This window comes from Uloborus diversus, chromosome 8, assembly GCF_026930045.1.
Source record: "Uloborus diversus isolate 005 chromosome 8, Udiv.v.3.1, whole genome shotgun sequence".
Classification (NCBI taxonomy): Eukaryota; Metazoa; Arthropoda; class Arachnida; order Araneae; family Uloboridae; genus Uloborus; species Uloborus diversus.
This window is the reverse complement of record NC_072738.1, coordinates 100,495,138-100,518,742: the sequence shown is the minus strand read 5'-3', so window position 1 is coordinate 100,518,742 and position 23,605 is coordinate 100,495,138. Positions and strand designations below refer to the sequence as shown.

Here is a 23,605-nt window from a genome sequence, read left to right as displayed (position 1 = left end):
ACAGATTGTTTTGCATATTGTTTTTTTTTTTTTTTTTGAAATTTCATACGCAAGATATTTGTGACTTCTCGTGTGCGTAGCATTTATTTTCGCGTGGGTAGTTAAATATAAGTATTTTACTTGTTTTACTCGCTTCTGTTTATGTCATATTCCTTATAGTTTCGTAAATGTTGATTAGTTTATTATTTACTCAACTTAAAAATTTTCAGTCAATTAATGTGCTGATTTTATGGTTTTTTTTTTTTTTTTTGTAAAGTTGAGGCAAAACTGCTGAAAATGCTTAGGCTCGCAACGGTCCGTTTCGGAACTTAAGGTTCCGTAGCTACGTTTCATTTTCCGTAAGCTGGTCCTCAAAAAGGTTAAAATTGATTGTTAAGTTTCTCTGAAAAGCAGATTACGTATTTGGTTTTCAAATCATCCGAGATATGCTCGATAACCGAGCATTCCACAACAAACAATATATTATACAAGAGAGAGCGCGGGGGAGGGGGGTAAATGGCGCAGACCGCGCCATTGAAGTTTTGAAGAGGAGAGGGTAACTTAAGCTGGCTTTAATTTATTTTAGCGGGTTTAACGTCGCATTTTAGGGATGAGTGTCATCGCCATGGGGGGGGGGGGGGCACCACTGCATTATAAACACCTTGAGTTTAAACATTTCATAAACGTTTTAACATGGCTGCCACAGCGTTAACAATCGCTTTAAAACGTTTACTCAACGAAGTGTGCTCTCTGAGTAACCCCATTCGAAAAAAAGCAGAAGCAATTATTTGATTCAATAACCTTATAGAATGACAGGGGTGTCCGTCCGTCCCTGTGAGCGATGGCGCGCTTTTTATGACAACCCCCCCTCCCCCAAGAAACGATAATCCGAAAAAGGGCTAAGACTACATTAAATTTTCAATTACACGGTTTGTACCATACCGGTCAAGGGCGCCCATATGCAAAATTTTAAGGGGGGGGGGAACTCAGATATTTTCCTCATGGTTTAATAGGATATTTTCCCCATAGAAACCGATTTCAGTACAGATTAGAGTTATTAAAATTTGACATTTTTATTAACTTATTGATTAATTGCTGGAGAAGAAATGATTTTACATTTTTGCAAAAAAAAGTACTAAAAGCAAGTATGTCCTAATTTCAAAGAAGGGGGAGGGGGCTTGAGCCCCCACTTGCCCCCCCCCCCATATGAAAGCCCTTGATACCGGTTTAATATATTTTTAAGTTTAACAACTCTCAATTTTAATCCTGCTAGTGTCGCCCAACGACTTGCCCATATTATCATTATCCCTCACTTTTTAATAAAAATTGTACATACGTACGTATTTAATCTTAATAACTGTCAAGTTCAAAACAGTATGGAAAGCGTTTCTCTATCATTTGTTTCAAGATTTCACCACCGGATCACACCAGGGGCGGATACAGAAAACTATTTGACGGGGGTGGGGGTCATGCTGAAGAAAGCCCTCCCCCATGAACGAAATTCCCGTTTTAAGTACGAAAAAATCCTAAAACTTTTTTGGGGGTCAATAAAAAGCCCCAAACGGTCAGGAATAAGGCATATAATTGGGGAAAAACGTTGCAAATTAATTTCATAAGCAATAAAACAAAGTAGTAGTTCAAATATTTTCTTTGAAAAATAATTGATGTATTTAAAAGATAAGATACTGTCATCGTTTGCATTTTATGCATAAATTATTTGAACATAATGTGTACGGATACTATTCTCGAGAGTTCAGGGGGGGGGGGTCATGACCCCCACGATCCTCCATTGTATCCGCCACTCACACAACACATGCCCCTCCATAAATCCGCTCATATGATAATTAACAATTTTCGTTCTAAAAATATCGTTCGATTATTAAGGAATCTCTCAATTATCGAAAACTCGAAGCCAAACATTCAACTATTACCCCATTCGAATAAAGCAAGAGAAAAGCAATCATTCGATTTTAAAAATCATTCCAAATCTATTCGAATGAAACATTCGAAAGGTAATTATTTGATTGTAATATCATTTAGATCGCAAGGGTATCCATTCCTCAAGTGTGCTGGCACACTTTTTAAAATTAGGGATCCTCTCTCCCCCTCAAGAAGGACACTCCTTAAAAAAGTCTAACGTCCATTAGGAATTTCAATGGCGCAGTCTGCGCAATGACACACCTCCCCTGTGGACTCCTCAGCGCAGCCGGTCTTTCTGGGGCAAGGGTTAAAAGGTTTCAATGCAAATTTTTTCCGAAGACAGAAAAAAACCATGCTCATTCGTAACTAAAATCATTAACTTTTCAAAGCCAGCCCTTTGACCGCCTAAATGAACTAAAACACTTCAAAAGCAAAAGTGCCCATCCGCCCTGAGGTCAAGCCCCCCCCTCAATATCGCAGAGACCTCCCCCCAACAAATGAGAAAAATACCCCTTAAAACACCTCCCCCCCCGAAAATGTCAATAGCAGAGTCTGCACCATGACCCCCCCCCCCCCTTCCATAGGTGGGCACCATTGTCAGAAGTCAACTATATTGAGAGTTTCATTCGATTATCAAATCGATCAAAGAATACACTGCTCGAGTGATTGACATCTCGAGAATTCAAGATCTCGAGAACTCAATATCTCGAGAACTCAAGATCTCGAGAACTCAATATCTCGAGAACTCAACATCTCGAGAACTCAACACCTCGAGAAGTTCAAAGCGAGAACTCGAGCAGTTGATCGCTCGAGCACTCGGAAAGTGACAATCGAGAACTCGAGCAGTTGATCGCTCGAGTTCTCAGAAAGTGATAATCGAGAACTCGAGAAGTTCATCGCTCGAGAACTCGAAAAGTGATAATCGAGTACTCGAGAAGTTCATCGCTCGAGAACTCGAGAAGTGATAATCGAGAACTCGAGATACGATAATCGAGAACTCGTGGTAATCGAGTTCTCGAATGATCTTGAATAATCGAGTGATTCGATTATGAGACTCGATTATGCTCATCACTAACATAAGCTACTAAAATAAATATTTTTTACACTTTTGGGGTATTTTTTAAAAAATATTTTTCTTCATATATTAGTTAATATGTGTTATTTTTCAGTTTTAAGAAATGTTTTGCATGTTTGAATTGGTGCTTGTGTTTTACCGACATTTCCCCATAAAAAGCTATAAACATACATGATCTGAAAATTGCATTTTTTGTCTGAAATGCAAAATTTTCGGTGTGAAAATTCAATGCTGATCTGTTTAGCTCTTTGAAACTACCGTAAATCGTATAGTGTCTCCAACAAATTCCTTTTGTAATATTAAGTGAGAGTTAAAATGATAAAAATAAAAAAAACCACTTACATTAACGATAGAAAATCGTCAAAATCGTTCAATACTTTACTTTTTAATAACAAAATCACTGCTATCTGAAAATAGTATTTTTGTGCATTTTAGGTTGCAAATAATTACTCAAGAAGGACTTTTTTAAAAATTATCTTTCCATATATTTATGACAATGGAAAAAATGTCGGTGAAAAATTACTGCCTTCAACTTTAGGAAGTTCTTTTGGGGTGTTAAACATCGGAAGAAAAAAAGAGGTACATATTATTAAGAAATGAACGTTCTGTTCAGTCTTCCACAGTTTTCACTAGATGCTGCTGTTTTCAAATCGAACGATAATTTACGAGATCATTTGAAATATGAATTAGCGCCTCAACTACTCCCGCTTTTTCGTTCGGTTTCTCTGATAAAGGATTAAAAAAAAAAAAAAAAAACAATCGTGGCAGCTATCATCGAATTAGTAGAGCCTTGTGTTAAGCCACCACCAATCGATTCGTTCATTAAAGATGAAGGATTTCTTACGCACGCATAGGTATGGGACAAGTCAGACGTAAAATAAAAATACATATCCCTGAAATATTCCAGTTGTCTTCAGGAAGAAAAAATACTTTTTGTTTTAAATGTAAAGCAGTGGTTTTAAATGGATACACTGGTGCATTACCAACTAACATTGGGAAAAAACAAAGAAGAGCGATGTCGCAAATGTCTGAGACTACTGCTTTTTGAAAAAAAATGTAGTGAGAGCGACTATATAGACTAACGTTTTGCGGAATTCTGAGAACAAATCAAGATTGATCCAGAAAGGTCATTCAAACTGCAGAAATGTTCCTGAAACATCTTTTGGTTAGGAAGACTTAATTCTCTAGACGTCTGATGATACAATCGTAGTAATAATTAAGTAACTAAAACTCGTTTTTCGAAATCTAAAACCTGGCAACTCTTCCACCTACAAGTGCAGCAGTTTCACAGCATAAACTTTGCGTTTATCCTCGTGTACACCAGTGGCTGAAGAAAAACATGAATCCAATTGAATCAGGATGTGTTATGAAAAAAGGTGGAGTGTGTACAATTCTTTAGTCACTTCCCGTTCTTCGTTCGTCCTCTTCTTCTTCTTGACTTCATGTTTTGTGGCTACAAAAGAATCATAATTATGTGGGACGGTGATCCTGTATGCCAATGAAAACGCAGATCTTTAATGTTCCAGTTTTTAGCATACTTTCCCAGTAAAAATCAGAAAAAGAAGAAAAAAGCATGAAAGAAAGCTCAATGCATCTTAAAAATATCGCGAAAAACAAAAAAATGTCAAAAATAATTAAAAAAATTAAATAAATATCGAAAAATTAAAAATTGGAAAGTAGAGTATTGAGATGGGGAAAAATGTCTGTCGGTCTGTCTGTCGGTTCGTCGGTCTGTCTGTCTGTTCCCCCGTAATAACTTTTGAATGAATAGTCCGATTCGAAAAAAACTTTTTTTTGTTCGAAAGATCTCGGCGAGGACACCTCAGTCCCATATTTTACTTTTTGATTTGAACTATTTTTTGTTCAATTTTGAACAGTTCAAAAAACTTAACATTAGCGTCTACGGGGAAATTCAAGGCAATTCCGAACTGTGAGGCGAATTTGCTTCAAACAAACTTTGTAGGAAAAAGCTTTTGATGAAAAAGTATGTAAAATATCTTTTTGATTTGAACAATTTTCCGTTCAATTTTGAACAGTTCAAATCCCTTAACAATAGCGCCTACGGGGAAACTGAAAGTCAATGTAGATTCTGTACTTGAAGGCGGATTTACTTCAAACAAATTTTGTTGGAAATAACTCTTGACGCCAAACTCCAGAGTTCGACTCCGAGAATATAAGGGCACTTGACTCCGACTCCGACTCCTGTGCCCGACAATCAATCGGACTCCGACTCCCCGACTTCGACTCTGACTTCGTAGCTTTGGCAAAAATTTATACAAGGAGGACAAATGACTGACTCCGATTCTTAAATATTCGACTCCGAATCCTTTATCTCAAAATGAGATTGAATTCGACTCCGACTCCGCAGCTATGGTTTTAACTGTGAAATAATTATTGTTGATATGACCTGTTTTTATTTTTACGCTAAAGTTTCAATTTAGGTACTCAGTTTTTGGCGAATTAACTCGAAGACATTTATGTTTCTACATAAAGATATGCGCAGACGATTTTTTTTTTTTTTTTTGACAATGAAATTTATTTCTTTAAGTTGACATTTTATTGTTTTCTTTTGTTTTGTTTTGTTTTGGTAAGTGCATTAATTCATTAAAAAAAATGTTTTTGGCTACAGGGGAAAAAGACGATTTTTTTTATAATGGTGTATTTATCTTAATGAGCTTATTAATTTTAATTACTATTTTTTCGTTTTAAAAGCTGTTAAAGATTTTTTTTAATGGAAAAAAGTGTATTAGCTGCTTTGTTTAAAAGTTGATGCGATTTTATTTGTTCGTTTTTTTTTTTATTTATTTATTTTTTTTTACGCATCTAATTTTTTTAGATGAGTGAGGAATATTTTATTCCTAGAAATCAACTTAAAGTATTTTAAAAATGTGTTTGAAAAAATTTGCAACTTTAGCTATTTTGAGAATATTGATCAGGTACTAGAAAGTAGTATGGGTATACGGGAAAGTAGGCTCGTCTAGTTCTAGACAGAACTTCTTGTTAATTAGCCTACTTTCCCATTAAAAATCAGAAAAAGAAGAAAAAAGCATGGAACAAGGCTCAATGCATCTTTAAAATATCGCGAAAAACAAAAAAAAAAGTCAAAAATAATTAAAATAATTAAATAAATATCGAAAAATTAAAAATTGGAAAGTAGGGTATTGAGATGGGGGAAAATGTCTGTCGGTCTGTCTGTCGGTCCGTCGGTCTGTCTGTCTGTCCCCCCCTAATAAGTTTTGAATGAATAGTCCGATTCGAAAAAACTTTTTTTTGTTCGAAAGATCTCGGCGAGGACACCTCAGTCCCATATTTTACTTTTTGATTTGAATTATTTTTTGTATAATTTTGAACAGTTCAAAAAACTTAACATTAGCGTCTACGGGGAAATTCAAGGCAATTTCGAACTGTGAGGCGAAATTGCTTCAAACAAACTTTGTAGGAAAAAGCTTTTGATGAAAAACTTGTATGTAAAATATCTTTTTGATTTGAACAATTTTCCGTTCAATTGTGAACAGTTCAAATTCCTTAACAATAGCGCCTACGGGGAAACTGAAAGTCAATGTAGATTCTGTACTTGAAGGCGGATTTACTTCAAACAAATTTTGTTGGAAATAACTCTTGACGCCAAACTCCAGAGTTCGACTCCGAGAATTTAGGGGCACTTGACTCCGACTCCGACTCCTGTGCCCGACAATTTAGGGGCACTTGACTCCGACTCCTGTGCCCGACAATTTAGGGGCACTTGACTCCGACTCCGACTCCTGTGCCCGACAATTAATCGGACTCCGACGCCCGACTTCGATTCTGACTTCGTAGCTTTGGCAAAAATGTATAAAAGGAGGACAAATGACTGACTCCGATTCTTAAATATTCGACTCCGAATCCTTTATCTTAAAATGAGATTGACTTCGACTCCGACTCCGCAGCTATGGTTTTAACTGTGAAATAATTATTGTTGATATGACTTGTTTTTATTTTTACGCTAAAGTTTCAATTTAGGTATTCAGTTTTTGGCAAATTAACTCGAAGACATTTATGTTTCTACATAAAGATATGTGCAGACGATTTTTTTTTTTTTTTTTTGACAATGAAAATTATTTCTTTAAGTTGACATTTTATTGTTTTGTTTTGTTTTGTTTTGGTAAGTGCATTAATTCATTAAAAAAAAATGTTTTTGTCAACAGGGGAAAAAGACGATTTTTTTTATAATGATGTATTTATTTTAATGAGCTTATTAATTTTAATTATTATTTTTTTGGTTTTAAAAGCTGTTAAAGATTTTTTTAATGGAAAAAAGTGTTATTAGCTGCTTTGTTAAAAGTTGCTACTATTTTATTTGTTCGGGTTTTTTTTTTTTTTTTTTTTTTTTTTTTTTTTTTTTTCGCATCTAATTTTTTTAGATGAGTGAGGAATATTTTATTCCTAGAAATCAGCTTAAAGTATTTTAAAAATGTGTTTGAAAAAATTTGCGACTTTAGCTATTTTTGAGAATATTGATCAGGTACTAGGAAGTAGTATGGGCAGTGGTTGAAGTAGCGCGCTACAAGTAGCGACGCTACTGTAGTAGGTACATTTTTTAGCAGTTTGTAGTGTAGCGCACTACTTTTGAAAAAAAGTAGAGTAGCGAGTAGTTCACTACAAAAAAAAGTAGTTTGTAGCGATTTCTGAAAACTGCTTTTGAATAAAGTTAAAAAAAAAAAAAAAAAAAAAAAAAAAAAAAAAAAAAAACGAGGTTTCAAACAATCTGACAGCTGCAAGTCTTACGCGAGTAAAACTTGCATCAATTGGATTCGTAAGACTCTGAAAAATACGAGCTGTCATCAGACATATTTTGACGCCATACGTTCTATCTGTTAGACGCCATTAGTTTGTTCGGCATCGATATGTTCACATTTCCCTAATATTTGCCTTGAGTAGAGCATGGTTTAGAAAGAAAAGAATAATAACTGCCAAATAGTATCAGGTTTGTGTTTTCTGTCAGCAGAGAATGTCCCGTGGATGAACATCATTTTAGATGTCAATGAGATTATTGTGTCAATATCCTCTTAATATGGAAGCTACTGTAAATGTTATAGAAGAGGATGACATTGAACTGCCTTTTTGGCCGGCTAACAACAAATATTACAGTGTTATAGGAATGTATGATAACGAAAATGCTTCCGTTTCATGCAAAATTTGCCCGTTAAGCAAAAAGGTCATCCGCATTTACTATCGAATCTCTACTTACGTGAGAGATGAGTTCCAAGACGTAGGTTGACATTTTGTGTTGAGAAAAAGAGTATGTATACGATTTTTTTTATGAACGAACCAATTATTTTAGACATTTGTAAACACCTCTAAACTATTTTTGCCCATTGCTTAAGTTCATTTTTCCGAATTTAAACTTAGAGAACTGACATTTTACTGTATTTAAAAAGAAACTGTTATTGAATAAAAATACGGTTAGGGTGCACAAAATCAATGGGAGAGAATGGCATAAAATGAAACAGTATGGTACGTATAGTATGTAGTAATAATAAAATGCGGCATTACAATAGTACTGTACAGTAGATACAGTAATTATATTCGACGCACTTTTTACTTGTTCAAGAATATCGAAAATCTTTTAATTTTTTAGTTGTCAGGAACTTTCCATTATTCCTTTTAAAACTTTAGATTAACAGCCCGCTTATGTGAAATAATGTTTCATCAACTTCATATTTAGAATGAAAAATATGCGGAGTGGCAATTTGTAAATTAGCAAAGCAATGTTTCGACTAGTACAGTGTGGGGTACTTTTTCTTTCAGTGATGCTGAAAGGAAAGTTCATTCACGAAACTAATATTTAGTACCCAATAAAGCGAGTGATACTTAAGCCTTGCTATTCCTTTCCCAAAATGTTCGTGTTACGGAGTGAGGAATTCGCGTTAACTCCAAAATTCGTTACTCAAGAAAAGCTCACTATTTAGCCATTTCGCGTGTCGACACTTGCACGTTGAAGTAAAGTAAGCTTTCTTAGTTATTTTTCATATTTCGGATATTTATTAATATTCGACAACAAATTCTCGTACCGCTTGGTATATTAAAAAAATTTCTTTAGTTTTTCTTTTTTACTGATTGAGGGTCCATATATCAACAAAATAAGAGTCAGTTGTTAAATATTTTTAATTTTCGAGGTCATTCGGTAAAATTGAAAAGTGCTCTTAGTTCTTTTTATCAGTTGCGTATAAGAAAGAAGATTGTGTCCAGGTCCGGCCCTCTATCTTGAAACCCAAAATCAATTTACTAGTTCCTACAAAATATAAGTCCCTATAAAATTAACTCCAATAATGAAAATTATGTTTTTCTCTTTTGTTTAAAAGGTGTTTCTCACCATCTAAATCTTACGTACATATACACTATATGAATAAAAGTATTGGGGACACTTTCAAAAATTTACATTTTTACGGATTTCTCAAGAAATAAAATAAACAATTGCTCTTTAATTTTTTGACATTAAAGGTATACTCTAGCTGCTATTTTCCAAACAAAAATTAAGTCGACTATTCATTTAGAAGACGAGCAACAAATTGAGGAAACAAAAAAATTTTTTGATCATTTTTCATTGTAAATAGCTGGTAATAAGCTGTAAATTTCAGAAATAAATTAAAAATCTATCTAGAATTTATTTTTATAGTTTCGTGAAGGTATCTCTTATGCCCACAGAGATATAAGCATTTCTTTCAGAAATGCACAATTTTTTTGAAGTTTTCGGCTCATATCAGGCACAGTTTTCTGTTAAACGCTACTTAAACTTTTCAGAATATTTGACAGCATATTAAAGAAAAATAATAATACAATTTTGAAGTTAAAATATTGAAAATTTTCTGAAATATGAAAGGTTAAAACCAATTTAATTTTTCACTTCGCAATGCGCGAAAGATAGCAATTTATAAACTTTCATTATCGGAAAGCCCAGATACATTCTACAACTCATAAAAAAATCCCACCGTGATATTTTTAAAATGTAAAAAGTTATCAGCGATCTAATGAGCCGAATTTTAATATTTCTTGGCTAGACGACGAATCGTGAGGGAATCGTTCGCAAATAATCCGTTCTGATCATGAATCACTCTGCAACGATAGCAGGAAAGTGTTACCAGTTTGCAAACGACCCCTGTCCAAGAATTATAGAAATTCGGTTCATTAGATCGCTGATAACTTTTTGAATTTTTAAAGATATTGAGGTGGATTTTTTTTTATGAGTTGTAGGATTACAATCTAAGCTTTGAATCATGAAAGTTATAAATTGCTATCTTTCGCGCATTATAAACGTTCACTGAGCATGATCGAACGTGATTAATTGCTTTAAACGTTCATATTTAATTATATTTTCAATATTTTAATCTTAAATTTTGTTCTTATATTTCTCTAATATGCTGTCAAATATTCTGAAAATTACGTAATGTTTGACTAAAAAAGTCTGGCGTGATTTGAGCCAAAAACCTTCAAAAAAAAAAAAAAAAAAAAAGCATTATTGAAGCAAATGCTTGTATCTCCCGCGGAAGATACTTTCAAGAAAATGTAAAACTAAATGTTTGATAGTTTTTTTAACTTATTTCTGAAATTTATAGCTTATTCCCAGCTATTTAGAATGGTTTGCGTTCGACGAACCTCACCGGTTAACCGGTAGGTAAACCGGGTTACTAACCGCAGCGTTCTATGATCAACCGGTTACCGCAGCGGTTATCATTCTAAGCAGTTGATTGGTTGATTGGAGCACGTGAATCATTATCTGTCACGTGATTAACTAAACTGGTCGCGCTCGGTCGTGCTCATCAAACGCAACCAAAGAAAAAATGATCAAAAAACCTTTTTTTTGTTCTCTCAACTTGTTGCTGGTCTCCCAAATGAATAATAGACTTAGCTTTTATTGGAAAATGACAGCTGGAGTATACTTTTTATGTGAAAATAAATTTCGGACCAACTGGTCTTTTATTTCTCCAGAAATCCGTTAAAAAATGTGAATTTTTAAAAGTGTCCCCAATACTTTTTGGTCATATAGTGTATGTATATCTATATGAAAATTTTAATCAAATTATGACTGCATCTATTTTACATTTTCAAGTAGCCGAGTTGCACTTCTTGAATGAAAATATTCACTGTCAGGAAAAGATTAAAAGCTTGAAGGTTGAATTCCTTCAACTTTTTAAATCCTTTCTTGCAGCGGATATTCGTAAAAAATCGTAAAAAAGTGTTTTGGAATGGCACAGTAAAGGAATGAAACAATAAATAATTCTTAGTCCCATGTTCAAGTGAGCAAATTCATTAATCTAAACCAGTTTTCTAATTTTTTTCGTTCAATCTTCAAACGGTGTGTATGCTTTTTATTTATTTATTTATTTTTTTTAAAAGTAGCGAAGTAGCGATTTTTTTTCAAAAGTAGTTTTGTAGTTGCTACATTTTGAAAAAAGTAGTTGTAGTTAACTACATTTGTAATTAAGTAGTTGTAGTAGTAGTTTCGCTTACAAAAAGAAAGTAGTTTTTCCAACCACTGAGTATGGGTATACGGGAAAGTAGGCTCGTCTAGTTCTAGACAGAATTTCTTGTTAAAAGTACTAAATGAATAATATTCTGCATTTTTGTTTTGAAAATTCTTTAAAGGTAACTTTTTTCCCCTATCATCTTCTCGTTCCAAAACTAGAAAAAAGCAAGATTGTTTTTCAGAAATGGAATAAAAGCTACTAGGTTATTCAATAAATGTAATTTATCAATTATTTTTGCAGTTAATATTTTAAAAAAGAATACCATAAGAAAAATCTTGATTTTAGAAGCTTGTTTGCTTTGCTGTTTTTTTCGCAAAAAATAGAAATTTTAGCTTTTGGTATCTAAATTATTGTTTTGAACTTTTTTATTCGTTATTTTAGAGTATATATTGAAACAGTGTTACTTTTAGAGCATACAAGTTTTTTTAGAAACAAAAAAAATCTTCATTTTTCCACCGAGTTATGAGGAAAACAAAATGTTACTAGGCGGCCATCTTTGATCCGCCGTTTTGGATGGAAGCTCACATGGCAACTTAGGGGACTTTTAAGATTTACTCTACAGTCTACATGCTATGAGGAACTAATTCTGAAAATATTTCTTAATTATAAATTTGTGGCGCAAAAAATCCTAAATTTGCTGGGCTAAATTGGATACAGTAATACACAAGTCAAAGAGACATCGTTTTCGTCAGCAATTTGCAGTTCTTGAGCAAAAGCCAAGCATGACTCCCATAAGAAAAGAAAAATCTATTTTAGAAGAACATGAAGTTTGTGCTAAATGCCCATATTATTATTTAAACTCTGTCAAGCAACTGCAGTGGAGCCAAAGCACCCGTTTTTATCAAGCGCACAAAAACCTTCCCATCTCATATGAAGCAAAGGGTACACTTTAGCGTACCAAACGATAGTTGCTAATTGGTCTCTACTATTTGTAGAGACTTTGCATACAAATGGTTTAGGGAGTTTGAGAAAACTACCAACTCAAGTAACAAAAGCAGTCTTGCTATAAAAAGCACAAGTATCTTTTCTGTTTGACACTACAATTTAACTTTTAGAAGAATAAAGTAAATCCCGCGGGACTGAATTTGGCGCGGGATTGGAAACCCTAGGTAGGGTACGGCCAATCCTGGGCGCCAGGTCACCTTAAGAACAATTTTTTCAGAAGAATTTTTCAGAAACCATGTTTTCTGAATTTTTCGAAACGCTGATAAATAATTTTTCCGACGCCCATTTTTTTTTTTCCTGGTTACTAAGGTTTTACAACTTTTCTCGGTCTCTGAGAATGGGCATATTGTGTGTTTTAAAATTTGATATGCCGACAAATTACATTTGGATCCGATGATGGCAATATACTGCAGTTTTGAATTTGAGGTCACACACTTTGAATGTATACATTTTTTTTTTTTAATTCTGACGGCAGGAATCAACAAAGAAAGCTAACGGTTTCTTGGCCCGAAAAGCACCGTGAAATATTTCAGATCAAAAAATAAAGTGTAATTAAAAATTATGTTTTTCTCCAAAGACATTCAAGGGCGTGTACAGAAATTTTGGGACCCGTCACACATGACTTTTCCGGGCCCTCTCTATATTGTTTACCCCCCTATTTCACCACTAGTTTAAAAAATATTGGGCTTCCTTCAGGCTCAGGCCCGAGCCAACAGGTGTCACTTCTCCCCCTTCCCCTTGTGCACGCCCCTGCAGACATTTTAGGAGATTAGACCAATATAAAGTTCTTGTGTCAGACATTAAAATAAGCAAAATAGTTTGACAAACAAGTACTCAAGAAACATGTCAAGTGTGAAATGCAGACAAACGGGAAGTCAAGGAAATAAAGAAGAAAATGCAAAATTTTTATGCAAAAGGAACATGATCGTTCAAGGGAAAAAGTTTTTTCCGGCTTGTCAACATTGGGTTCAAAAGTTACTGGGTCAAAAAGGAAAGTTTCAACACCTATTTGTCTGCATTAGAAGGTTACATGTAAATTATGTCTACTGTAAAATTTTATTTTCTTTTACTTATCTAAAGAGTTCAAGAATTCCTATCCTTGAAAAATAAAAAATGTTTGAATTTGTTTAACCAAGTCGTGACAATTTTAAACAAAATTGAAGTGTTCTTGATACGGACATATGATAAAAAAAATCTTGTTTCCAATAAAATGATGTTTTCATGAGTTAATTTTTGTTTTATTGTTGTCGCGAAAAATCGTTCACTTCCATATCAGCTTAAACATCCATTCTGTTGACCCCCGAATGAATGTGGAGTTGTTTTTTTCCGACTGCTCGTGCATATGTAGGGGAGAGCGGGGTACTTGGTCAATTTTAGCTTGAAATTTTTTTACCAGATTTTTGGTTAGTATTTGAGCCAAAACAAATATGTAAATCAATGGTGCATACCTGTACAAGTTGAGTAAAATAACCAGCTTTCTAGTAAATGTGTAAGTATAGATTAATTTGTTTTTCCTTAAGCACTTCAAGTGCATCATAACTCATAGCAGGGTACTTGGTCACATGTAATTTTAAAGAAAAAATTATTGCAGCCTTTAACATCGTATCTATGTTTATTACGTTACTTAAATGAAAGGTTATAAATTACATAATCAGCAGTAGTCCAATGTGCTGCAATCATAGAATCAAATGAAATGTTACTCAGTAACCTAGTTTTACAGGCTTAGCTACGTGATATTTTAATCATCCTCATGTGTGTCACAATTTTCACAAACGTAGAAGGCGAAGCCACGTCTACATTTTTCTTGGATCCATTGTTTGTACTTCGTAAATTATATCGAAACTTGTGAAAAGTGCCCCAAATTTTTTGTGACCAAGTGCGCCAGGTGTATTTGTTTTGTTTTAATAACGGTTTCAGAACTTAAAACTAACCAAACTTTTACACAAACACATTAATGTATGACTAATTAATTAAGGATTAAGATAAAATAACATTTACATACCTTCAAATAATGATAGTGGCAGACTAGAAAAATGCCCACCGCCAACTAAAAATTTTACTTTGAGCATTTAATAATAACAATAAAGCTCTCCTAGTCAAGTTCACTGACACACAACGTGTCTGAGACTGTCTGTGCAGGATGGCAGCAACCTTGAACAGCTTGGGTTGGTTTCCCTTCGCCGTCAATTTTCCCCAATTCAACTTGTGACGAAGTACCCCGCTCTCCTCTACCTAAGAACGTATGGACGCCCGAAATATCCATTTTGACGATCCTCGAGTTAATTTATACGCGCTTTCTCGTGGCGTCTGTATGTGCGTATGTATGTATGCATAACTCAAAAACAGTATCCCGTAGAAAGTTGAGATTTGGTATGTAGACTCTGAGTGGGGGCTACTTATATGTATGATGTTACTGTGAACGACTGAATTTGAAGAAAATCAACAATCACCAATGATTCATCGGAACATGACATTCACCGGCGAATGTGGATGGTTTTATCTTTCACAGAAACATTTAGCTACATATTATCTTGAAAACCTTGAAAGTAAAATTTGTTGGTGTCCAATTCCGCAATGCATATTTTACTGTAACAGTCCGAAATCTGGTAAATGTTGCAAAAGGCGGCTAGTAAATTCTATTTTTCGAAGAATGTGAACATAAGGAGATCTTCAGTGGCTGTAACCATTTTGTCGATTCGTTTGTCATTTTCTTGCGCGTAAAGAGCTCAAAAAATTAAAATATTTACAATCATCAAAAAATAATCATCCAGACTTTTGAGATTAATGTTAAATACTTTTGAAGAAAGTTCTAGGTCCTGTTATAGGTGCAAAAAGATACCGAATTTCATTTTGAATGAATTAATAACGAAACAGAATATAAAAGAGATTGTCATACTGTCTGGCCACGTTTTGCCATGAAATTGGAAAGCGGGCAATTAAGACGATTCTATCTTTGTGATGGGGAAACGGGTGCGTGTTTCGTTCATTTCAATGTGATTCTGCTTTATTTAAAGGCTAACTCACATCTGTAACAGTTCATTCCTGAAATCTAATAGATGCGACCCGGTTCCGCCTTAAACCTTTCCATCGTATCGATGGTCAAACAGAACACAAAAATCGATCACTGATAACAATACCTTTTCTGGCGTGGGAAGACAAAGCGATCCCACATGCATAAAATGAAAAAAATGAAAAAATTGCAAAATCTGCTCTATAAAAGTGCAAAAAATGAAAAATTTGCAAAATCTGCAAATTTTTCATTTTTTGCACTTTTTATTCATAGTACTTTAGCTTTATTGTATATGATTGGTTATTTGATATACAGTGAAACCTGTGTAAGTTGACCACTTGCGGTGCGCTACGTTGGTAGTCAACTTATAGAGGTTGAATTATATGATAAGAGATAATTCTGTGCCTGAAAATAGTGGTCAACTAAGACAGGTGGTCAGCTTACAAGGTTGATCAACTTTACACAGGCTTTACTGTACTCTGAAAATAAAACACACAAAAAACCCCCCTCCAAGTTCTAACATTTCCCTGTTATTAGTATGGAATGCAATACGCGTTTCTTCAAATATCTCAAAAACTCAATTCTGCTGATACTGCGCTTTACCTTCCAACGGGCAGAAAAATGAATTTGGGCTGGAGTTCCGCCACGAATTTTAGTCCCTGTTTATATATAGTTTTGTGGTGGTGCATTCTTGTGAATTTAACTTTTCATGAAATATTACACTAATGCTCGTTTCAACCACTAATTTCTTTTTTATTTTCCCTCCTCAGCATGGGTTGGATCCGTGTCCATCGGTATGACATTCCTTCTGTCGCCAGTGGCCAGCATCCTCACAGACAAGCTGGGAATAAGGACGACAGCCTTCATAGGTGGCCTTATGGCCACAGCGGGCATGTTGATCAGTTCCTTCGTGCCATCCTTGGAGCTGCTGTATCTCACGTATGGGGTTCTGCTCGGTTCTGGAGCTTCTCTGGCGTACACGCCTTCCCTGGTGGTACTAGGACACTATTTCCATCGCAGACTAGGATTCGTCAACGGTCTAGTCACAGCTGGTAGCTCCGTGTTCACAATGGTGATGCCGCTTTTGCTGACTTACCTTTTGGATACGATTGAGCTATCTGCAACTTTACAGGTTGTTAATTTATTTTGTTTTCATTTTCTTGAACCTAAATATTCTAGTTTTTTTTTTTTTTTTTTTTTTTTTTGTAATGTCAGTTAAGAACAAATATTTAAAAAAAAAACACTAGCAAGAAGGACATTTTACTTTACAAGAATATTTTTCATTAGCACAGTTCATGGTCCAATACTTTTCGTTTCCTGAGGTTACTGACAAAAATAATAATGGTTAACTCCATTATGGGTCAATTTAGTGTTTAATGGTGATCATCACGGTATGTAATGTTTAGAAAAAAAACTTTTGCATTTATGGAATGATTCGTTACGTTTGCGGTTGCAGAAAGTTTCAAAATGAGACTCTTTTATTTGCAAATTTCTAAGGAAACCAGTTGGCTATGGGATCAGAATGCTGTAATGCAATGTTTACCGTGAATGTATTCTCTCTATTTTTGTTGAAATGTTTTAATTTTATTTCATTCTTTGAAAGATTAAAGTCAGGTATTAGAAGTGCGACATCGATGGCAAAACATCGATCTTTTTATCAATGTATAACATACATTTTTGAATATACTACAATAATTTAAGCTATACAAAAGAATACGTACCCGACGAATATATTGAAAATACTGAACCTCAAATCATGAATATAAGAATAATTTCGCAACATCTTGGTATTATAATAGGAGAAAAATTCGTAATAAGACAAGCACCGATTAATACAAACTAGTTATAGTAATAAGGAAATATTGTCAAACTGAATGAAACAAAGTAAATTTTCATCAAAAAAGAATCCAAGAAAAAATGTATCGTAGCACTTACCGTCAATTGAATGATGAGAAAAAGTTGTGCTAATTATTTTAAAAAATACCAAGTTAATTCTAACAATTATTTTTAAGAGCAAGAAATATGTATTGTACTGTTAGTTAAAAATTAAACACAAATTGTAAGTAATAGAGGGATGACTTGTTGGGGGAAATCGATAAGTAACCCCGAATATTGGTGTCGACAGTTTGGAGAAGTTTGTATACTTTATATTTCCGCAGAAGTGCATTTCTCTTTTCGCAGACTATCCCACAACTCAGAGAAACATCTCTTTCCCCCCATGGAACAGAAGTTGCCATCACTATCAAATACTTTAAAGCAATTTTTACCAGCTCTGAATTTTTAAAGTTATAATTTTTACCGTAGTAACGCATAGGATTTTCCTTTAGTTTAAGAACTGGAGCCTTGAAATAGACTGCAAGTTCTGGCACCAGATGACCAGTGTCAGGTTTTTCCAATATATAGCTTTGACCTCTTCCTCATTCTCTAGTTAATCTTCTACTCTCTTGTAGTGATCTTACCAAAAATCATCCTCTACACAGAAAAATTGATCTTATAAAATGGGTTCAAAATGATTTTTTTTTTGGAAATTCCATAAGTAAACTTAATTATCTAGCGAGAAAATTGGAGCAAATTTTATGATGATTTTCCATTAAAATGCAAAACCATCAACATCGAAACCGCATCGAGGACTGCAGTTTCGTGTAGCACGAAACTGCAGTCCTCGGCTGGAATTGACTGAGCTGGCGGTGTATTTCATGTATTTCTGCTTTAGCCCTGGTTATTTGGCGGTAATTTACTGGATAAAACATCGATGTTAAAAACATCGATGTTTTAACAACCCCTATCAAGTATGATGCACAAAAAGAAGATTCATTGAAGATAAAAAATGAAACTTTGTTGCACCATACTATGTTTTCGTTTGAAATAACTTGAAAGTGTCGAACAGCGGCTTATTGCCGTTCAATAATGAAATAATGATATAGACGAAAAAGGAATGATGTAATTTTTACAAAAACATAATGAACAAGGTTCTTACATTGCTTATTTCATCTCTAAATTTCATGACTCTTGTGCCTGCTACAGATTTAAAAATTACAACAAGCAGTCGTGAATATTTTACGGTAATCATCAGAAAAGCCTCTTCACGGTACATAAGTAGAAAAATTCCCTCTGCATTAGAAAGATTTATAAAAGGTTCTGAAATTATTGAATTCTAAAGAGTTTCAGACACTGGCCTAAACCATACTCTGGTTCTTAAGCTGTAAGTTACGCCCTCAAACCAGAGCTAGGGCAGAACTACATGTAATATACCGACTGATGTCAATTGCAGAATAATAAGCCCATAACAAGGACGAAACTGCAATACCTCTATATTGCATTTAGTTCTGCTTCAGTCCTGGCTCAAGAGCGAAATCTTACTGTACCCAAGCTTTGCCTTCAATTGACGAGTTAGTTGAACAGTCATTACTGCGGGCTCTCGCTCGTGTGCTAAATTTACTTCAGATACCAGTTTGTTGGCACTCTCAGCCTCAATGATATGTCGTCGGCCTCCGGTTTGGTTAATGTCGATTCAAGACTGATGGGTCCATAACAAGGGCGATATTGCAGTCTCTGGATGGCATAACCGGACTGTCGGTGTATTGCTTATACTATGGTTCTGTTTTCTTATTTTAATTAATTTTATCTTAACACTTCACTTCTTATTAATTGGCGTACTTGACATGTAATCGGAGACATTGCATCATATACAACGAAAATGGAGAACATTTGGCACCTTTTATGCGATTCGAACTGGAGCCCTCAGTGCGGTATGTTTCTGCCATTTCAACTATGCCACTAGCGGCATCTGAAAAGCATTTGAATATTTTTGTATTTGGCATATTTTATTACTGCAAAGTTTCCTCAACAAATAAACCTTTTTTTTGCTTAAAATGCACACTTCGTAAAAAAAAAAATATTTCTAATTATTAAATATGTTTTTATTTTATGAAACAAGATCTCAAATTGGAGATGTAAATTACGCCGCGCGTGAGTCTACTTTTGTTTCCGTTAGTTTGATTGTAAAAACTATTTTTCGCGTCTACTTATTACATGTTTATTCTTGAAGTTTCTATAATTTTCTCAGCTTTTTGTACTGAGGTTTAAGTTAGAACTCGATCTGAGTTTATTTAGAAACATCACACAGTTTCTATCCATGTTCTGATCTGTTGCTGCTACTTTATACTGTTTCCATGTTCCCAGTTCATTTCAACACCCATCAACTGTTTCAGTTTTACTGAGTTGTAGTTTTCTTTTATTCGTCAGGTTTATCATCTTTAGCCGTGTCCAAGGGGAGGGTTTTAGGGGTTAAACCCCTCCCATTGAAAGAAAAAAAATCAATGAATCATTAAATGATTTTCCAAAATGTATTTTAAGTTTTAATTAATTTTAGAGTTAAACTCTGAAACAGTATTCACCCTCTTTAATATTTCCCCATGCTTAACAATTAGCATTTTCCTCAATTATAGGATTCCCAAGCCCCTTCGCTTCTAAGTACTTGAAAAAATAACGACGAAGGAATGGCTGAAGAGTCCGGCAATGCTGTAAGCATGCAGGGGGAAATTATTCAAAAGAATATTAGACAATAAAGTAGCCCCCCCCCACCCCCCAAAAAAAGTTTAGGGGCAGGGAAAATGGTTACTTTGCTTACTGTTAGGTTTTTTTTATGGTACACCTTTAGTGTTGGATGAATTAGTCGTTTCACACATTAGAAAAGTGTTTCTATGCGAAACAGCAATTTCTTTTAAATAAAATTTTTATTTTTATTAAATTCCTGTTCAATGTTATTTGATGGAAAAACAAAAGAAAAAAAAAAGAAACTAGCATTAGGTGGTATAAAAGAAATATGTGTGCTTTTACAAAATGTTCAACTGTACAAATAAAGATTTCATTAAAAAAAAAAAAAAACACACACACAAAAGGTATATAAAAAAAAAGGCCTAGTTATCAAACTAAAATGAACTATTCAACACGCGTAGTTAGTTTTCCTTTGACAACGTAAGTTACAAAGGTAAAAAATTTCAACCCCTCCCTTTATGAAATCCTGGACACGGGCCTGCATCTTTTCGCTTTTATGAGTTCTGTTGTTATTGTTTTTATGTAATGCGCTAGGGTCAACGAGCCCGAGTATACTTTATTGCTCGATTTAAGGCCAAAGAAGAGTCTTCCTTCTTAACCATAAGAGTCGAAGAATCAGTTATTTACATTTCCATACAGAACAGGCGCCAAATAGTCCTTGATCCAGTACATCGAGAAGTATTGATTTGTATTTGACTCTTAAAGGACTTTTTATCTACCAATAGCAAGAAAATTTCATCAAGACCACGTGATGTTTATTTTTTAATGCAAACCCTTATTCAATTTTTCTGATGTATTACTGCATTGCATATCATTATTTTTTGGCAATGTTTCATTTAATCCAATTCTTTATCACATATTTTATTTATGAGGACTGTGGTGACAATTCTTGCCGGTTTTGCTCATTTACGGATTTACCCCCCCCCCCCCACTTACCACCACCAAATCAATGGTGGATTTGAAGTTAATATTAACTAAAAACTAGTGTTCATAAGACGCAGACATGATGTGCTCGAATAATTTTCTCTGCGATAAGTCGATTTTTTATATGTCTGGAAAGTTTCACATGAATTCACTACTTTTCAGTCTGCCATTTTTCGCAATCTGTGATGCAGAAAAATATTTGAACCATGAAAATGCCTTTGTAACCCCCTAGTAGCAAAACTAGCTGCTAGCAACTGAGAGCATTATAATTCTCTGCTTGAGTAAGTTAAGAAAGTTTGCAATGTAAATTATATTTACAACTTTAATTTTTATGTTATAAGAAAAATTTTATTTAAAAATGACAATCAAATATGTCATAAAATAATAGTAACAAGTTTACATTTATGCCGAAACAATAAATAAGAAAATCAACGTGACAAAAACACAAATAGCTTTAAAATTATAAATTTTTGCTTCTTGAGTTTATTACGCCAATTTTCTCATTTGATATCGCAAAATGCTGACTCATTTTGTTTTGCTATCCTTGTTTTTGAGTCTAATAAAGCTAGAGTAAAATGTCTGACGAAAATGCAAAAAAAAAAAAAAATTTGAATTTTGACATTTTGAATTCAAATTATGTTTTTCGCAATCACGAGTGTGTATACGTCGGCGTGTGTTTGTGTGGGTATGTGTGTGTGTGTAGGCGTGTGTGTTTGTGTCTGTGTACAGGCATGAGTGTGTGGGTGTATGTGTGAAAATGTAGGCGTGTGTGTGTAGGTGTATGTGTGTGTATGTGTATGTGTGTGTAGGTGTATGTGTGTGTAGGATATGGACGCAACCTGGAGACGGTTTTCGCTAGAGGAGCAGCATCGGGAGGAGCCGGTCGACGGTGGTGCTGCAGAGGGAGGCGGGGGGGGGGAATAAAATCAGCGTAACGCCAAGGACAGTCAAATGAGAACAATAAGCAATGTGATTGCTAAAAAAAAAAAAAAAAAAAAACGTCCTATCTACAGTTTATTTGAACTACGAATAGTCTGCTCATTCTTCATCACAGTCTTTAATGCTCGATGAACCTCAGATAGTAGCACAACGTTTTATAGACAGCTTGGTCTGTGACCATTGCTTTTCAATTGGAGGTATTCATGATTTTTATGCTGTTCAGAGCATATATTTTCAATTTAATATTTTTTGGTAGCATCTGCAGTTTGAAATTGCAATAACAATAACAAGACGGAATAGATGAAAGAAGAAAAGATACAATGAAATAGTACTTTAGGACGCAGGAGAGGATTATTTTTAACATTTACACTTCTCAGTTTGCTGCAAGCCGATGAAGAGAAGATAGCTTTGCAGAGAGTATCGATAGAATTCTCGCCAATCGTCAAACATAGGGAAATATGTTGCGTTGACAATGAATGATCTTTGGCGCCAAATATTGCGATATAGCGCCAAGTTTAAAGACTAGCCAATTTATGATGTCTTTTTTTTTTTTTTTTTTTTTTTTTTTTTTTTTGTCACTCCAAATATTTTTGTTGAAATAAATTATTCCTTCGTCGCGTGAGGGAAAAAAAGATCTTTATCTCACCTAGTTTTCCCCCTTAAGTACAATATTGACTGAAGACATGTAGGTGGCGCTAACATTGTAAACTGAAAATGGCGTCTGTGAAAGATAAAATTTCCAAGGGAGCCACGGGAGGAGTTTTCAGGGTCAACAACCCAGAAACTTTGGTTTTGGCACATATTACCAATTTGAGTATGACACTTAATATCCATATACGTTTTTGACCAAACCCTCCTCACCAAAAGGTAAATTCTGACTGAGCTGGTGCCTGGCTCGAAGTTGAAAATCATTTAAATCTTCTCAAGGCTACGAAAAGTAAGGTGCACACGTAGAAGTGTATTAAAGTTTAGAAAAAAAAAAAAAAAAAACTTTTTGGAATAAAGGGCAAAAAAAAGAAAGAAAAAAAATATGTCTAAATCTGATGTATTTTTTTCAATTATTTTTGTCAATGAATTTTGTTAATCACTGCACTAGCAGTACTTTATAAACATCCTCTACTTCAAGAACCACTGGTACCGAAAAAAAAAAGGTAATAAAAATAAAAATAAAACCGTAAAAATTAAATTCAGAAAAGAAGAAAGGAAAAGTGAAAAAGACATGCATGGTATTTTTATATTTTTTATCTTAATTCTTCCAGTAATTTTTATTTGAAAACATACTTTAAAGACTATTTAAATTTTGTTATAAATCATAATGCACAGCACCAAATTGAATTATATCTACTGAAATTCGCCCATTGTTGATGTTTGTTTTTTTGTAAGTTAAAATATATGTACAGTGGCTCCCAAAAGTGTTCGTACACTTTGAAATTTTTTAGTAAAACCAAAATAACTCGAAACTAAATTCGAATATGAAGTCCAATATTTTTTCACATCATTCCTATGTCATTCTAAATACAACCCATTGGTTTTTTTCAAAATATTGATGGATCTTTTTTTTGAAATGGGTCAGAAAACGAAGAGACAGAGAGCACGTCACAAAAGTCATCATACACTCAAATATTTACGAATAAATTCATGATTAAAAGTATCATATGCCATTTTATTAATATTTTTGCATTGTGTTGACCCTTATAAGTCATTTGGCTTGTTTATTTATTCCTTAATATTGTGCTTATTACTGTAAGATGG

At 34.2% G+C, this 23,605-nt stretch overlaps 1 protein-coding gene across 1 annotated transcript in view; it reads left to right on the top strand.

The window, feature by feature from the left end:
- Positions 1-23,605, top strand: part of LOC129227583 (monocarboxylate transporter 10-like) — a 120,360-nt gene that overhangs the window by 79,939 nt on the left and 16,816 nt on the right. Inside the window, exon 2 of the mRNA XM_054862168.1 lies at positions 16,204-16,565. Coding sequence (XP_054718143.1) covers positions 16,204-16,565 — 362 coding nt within the window. The remainder of the gene's footprint in view (positions 1-16,203; positions 16,566-23,605) is intronic.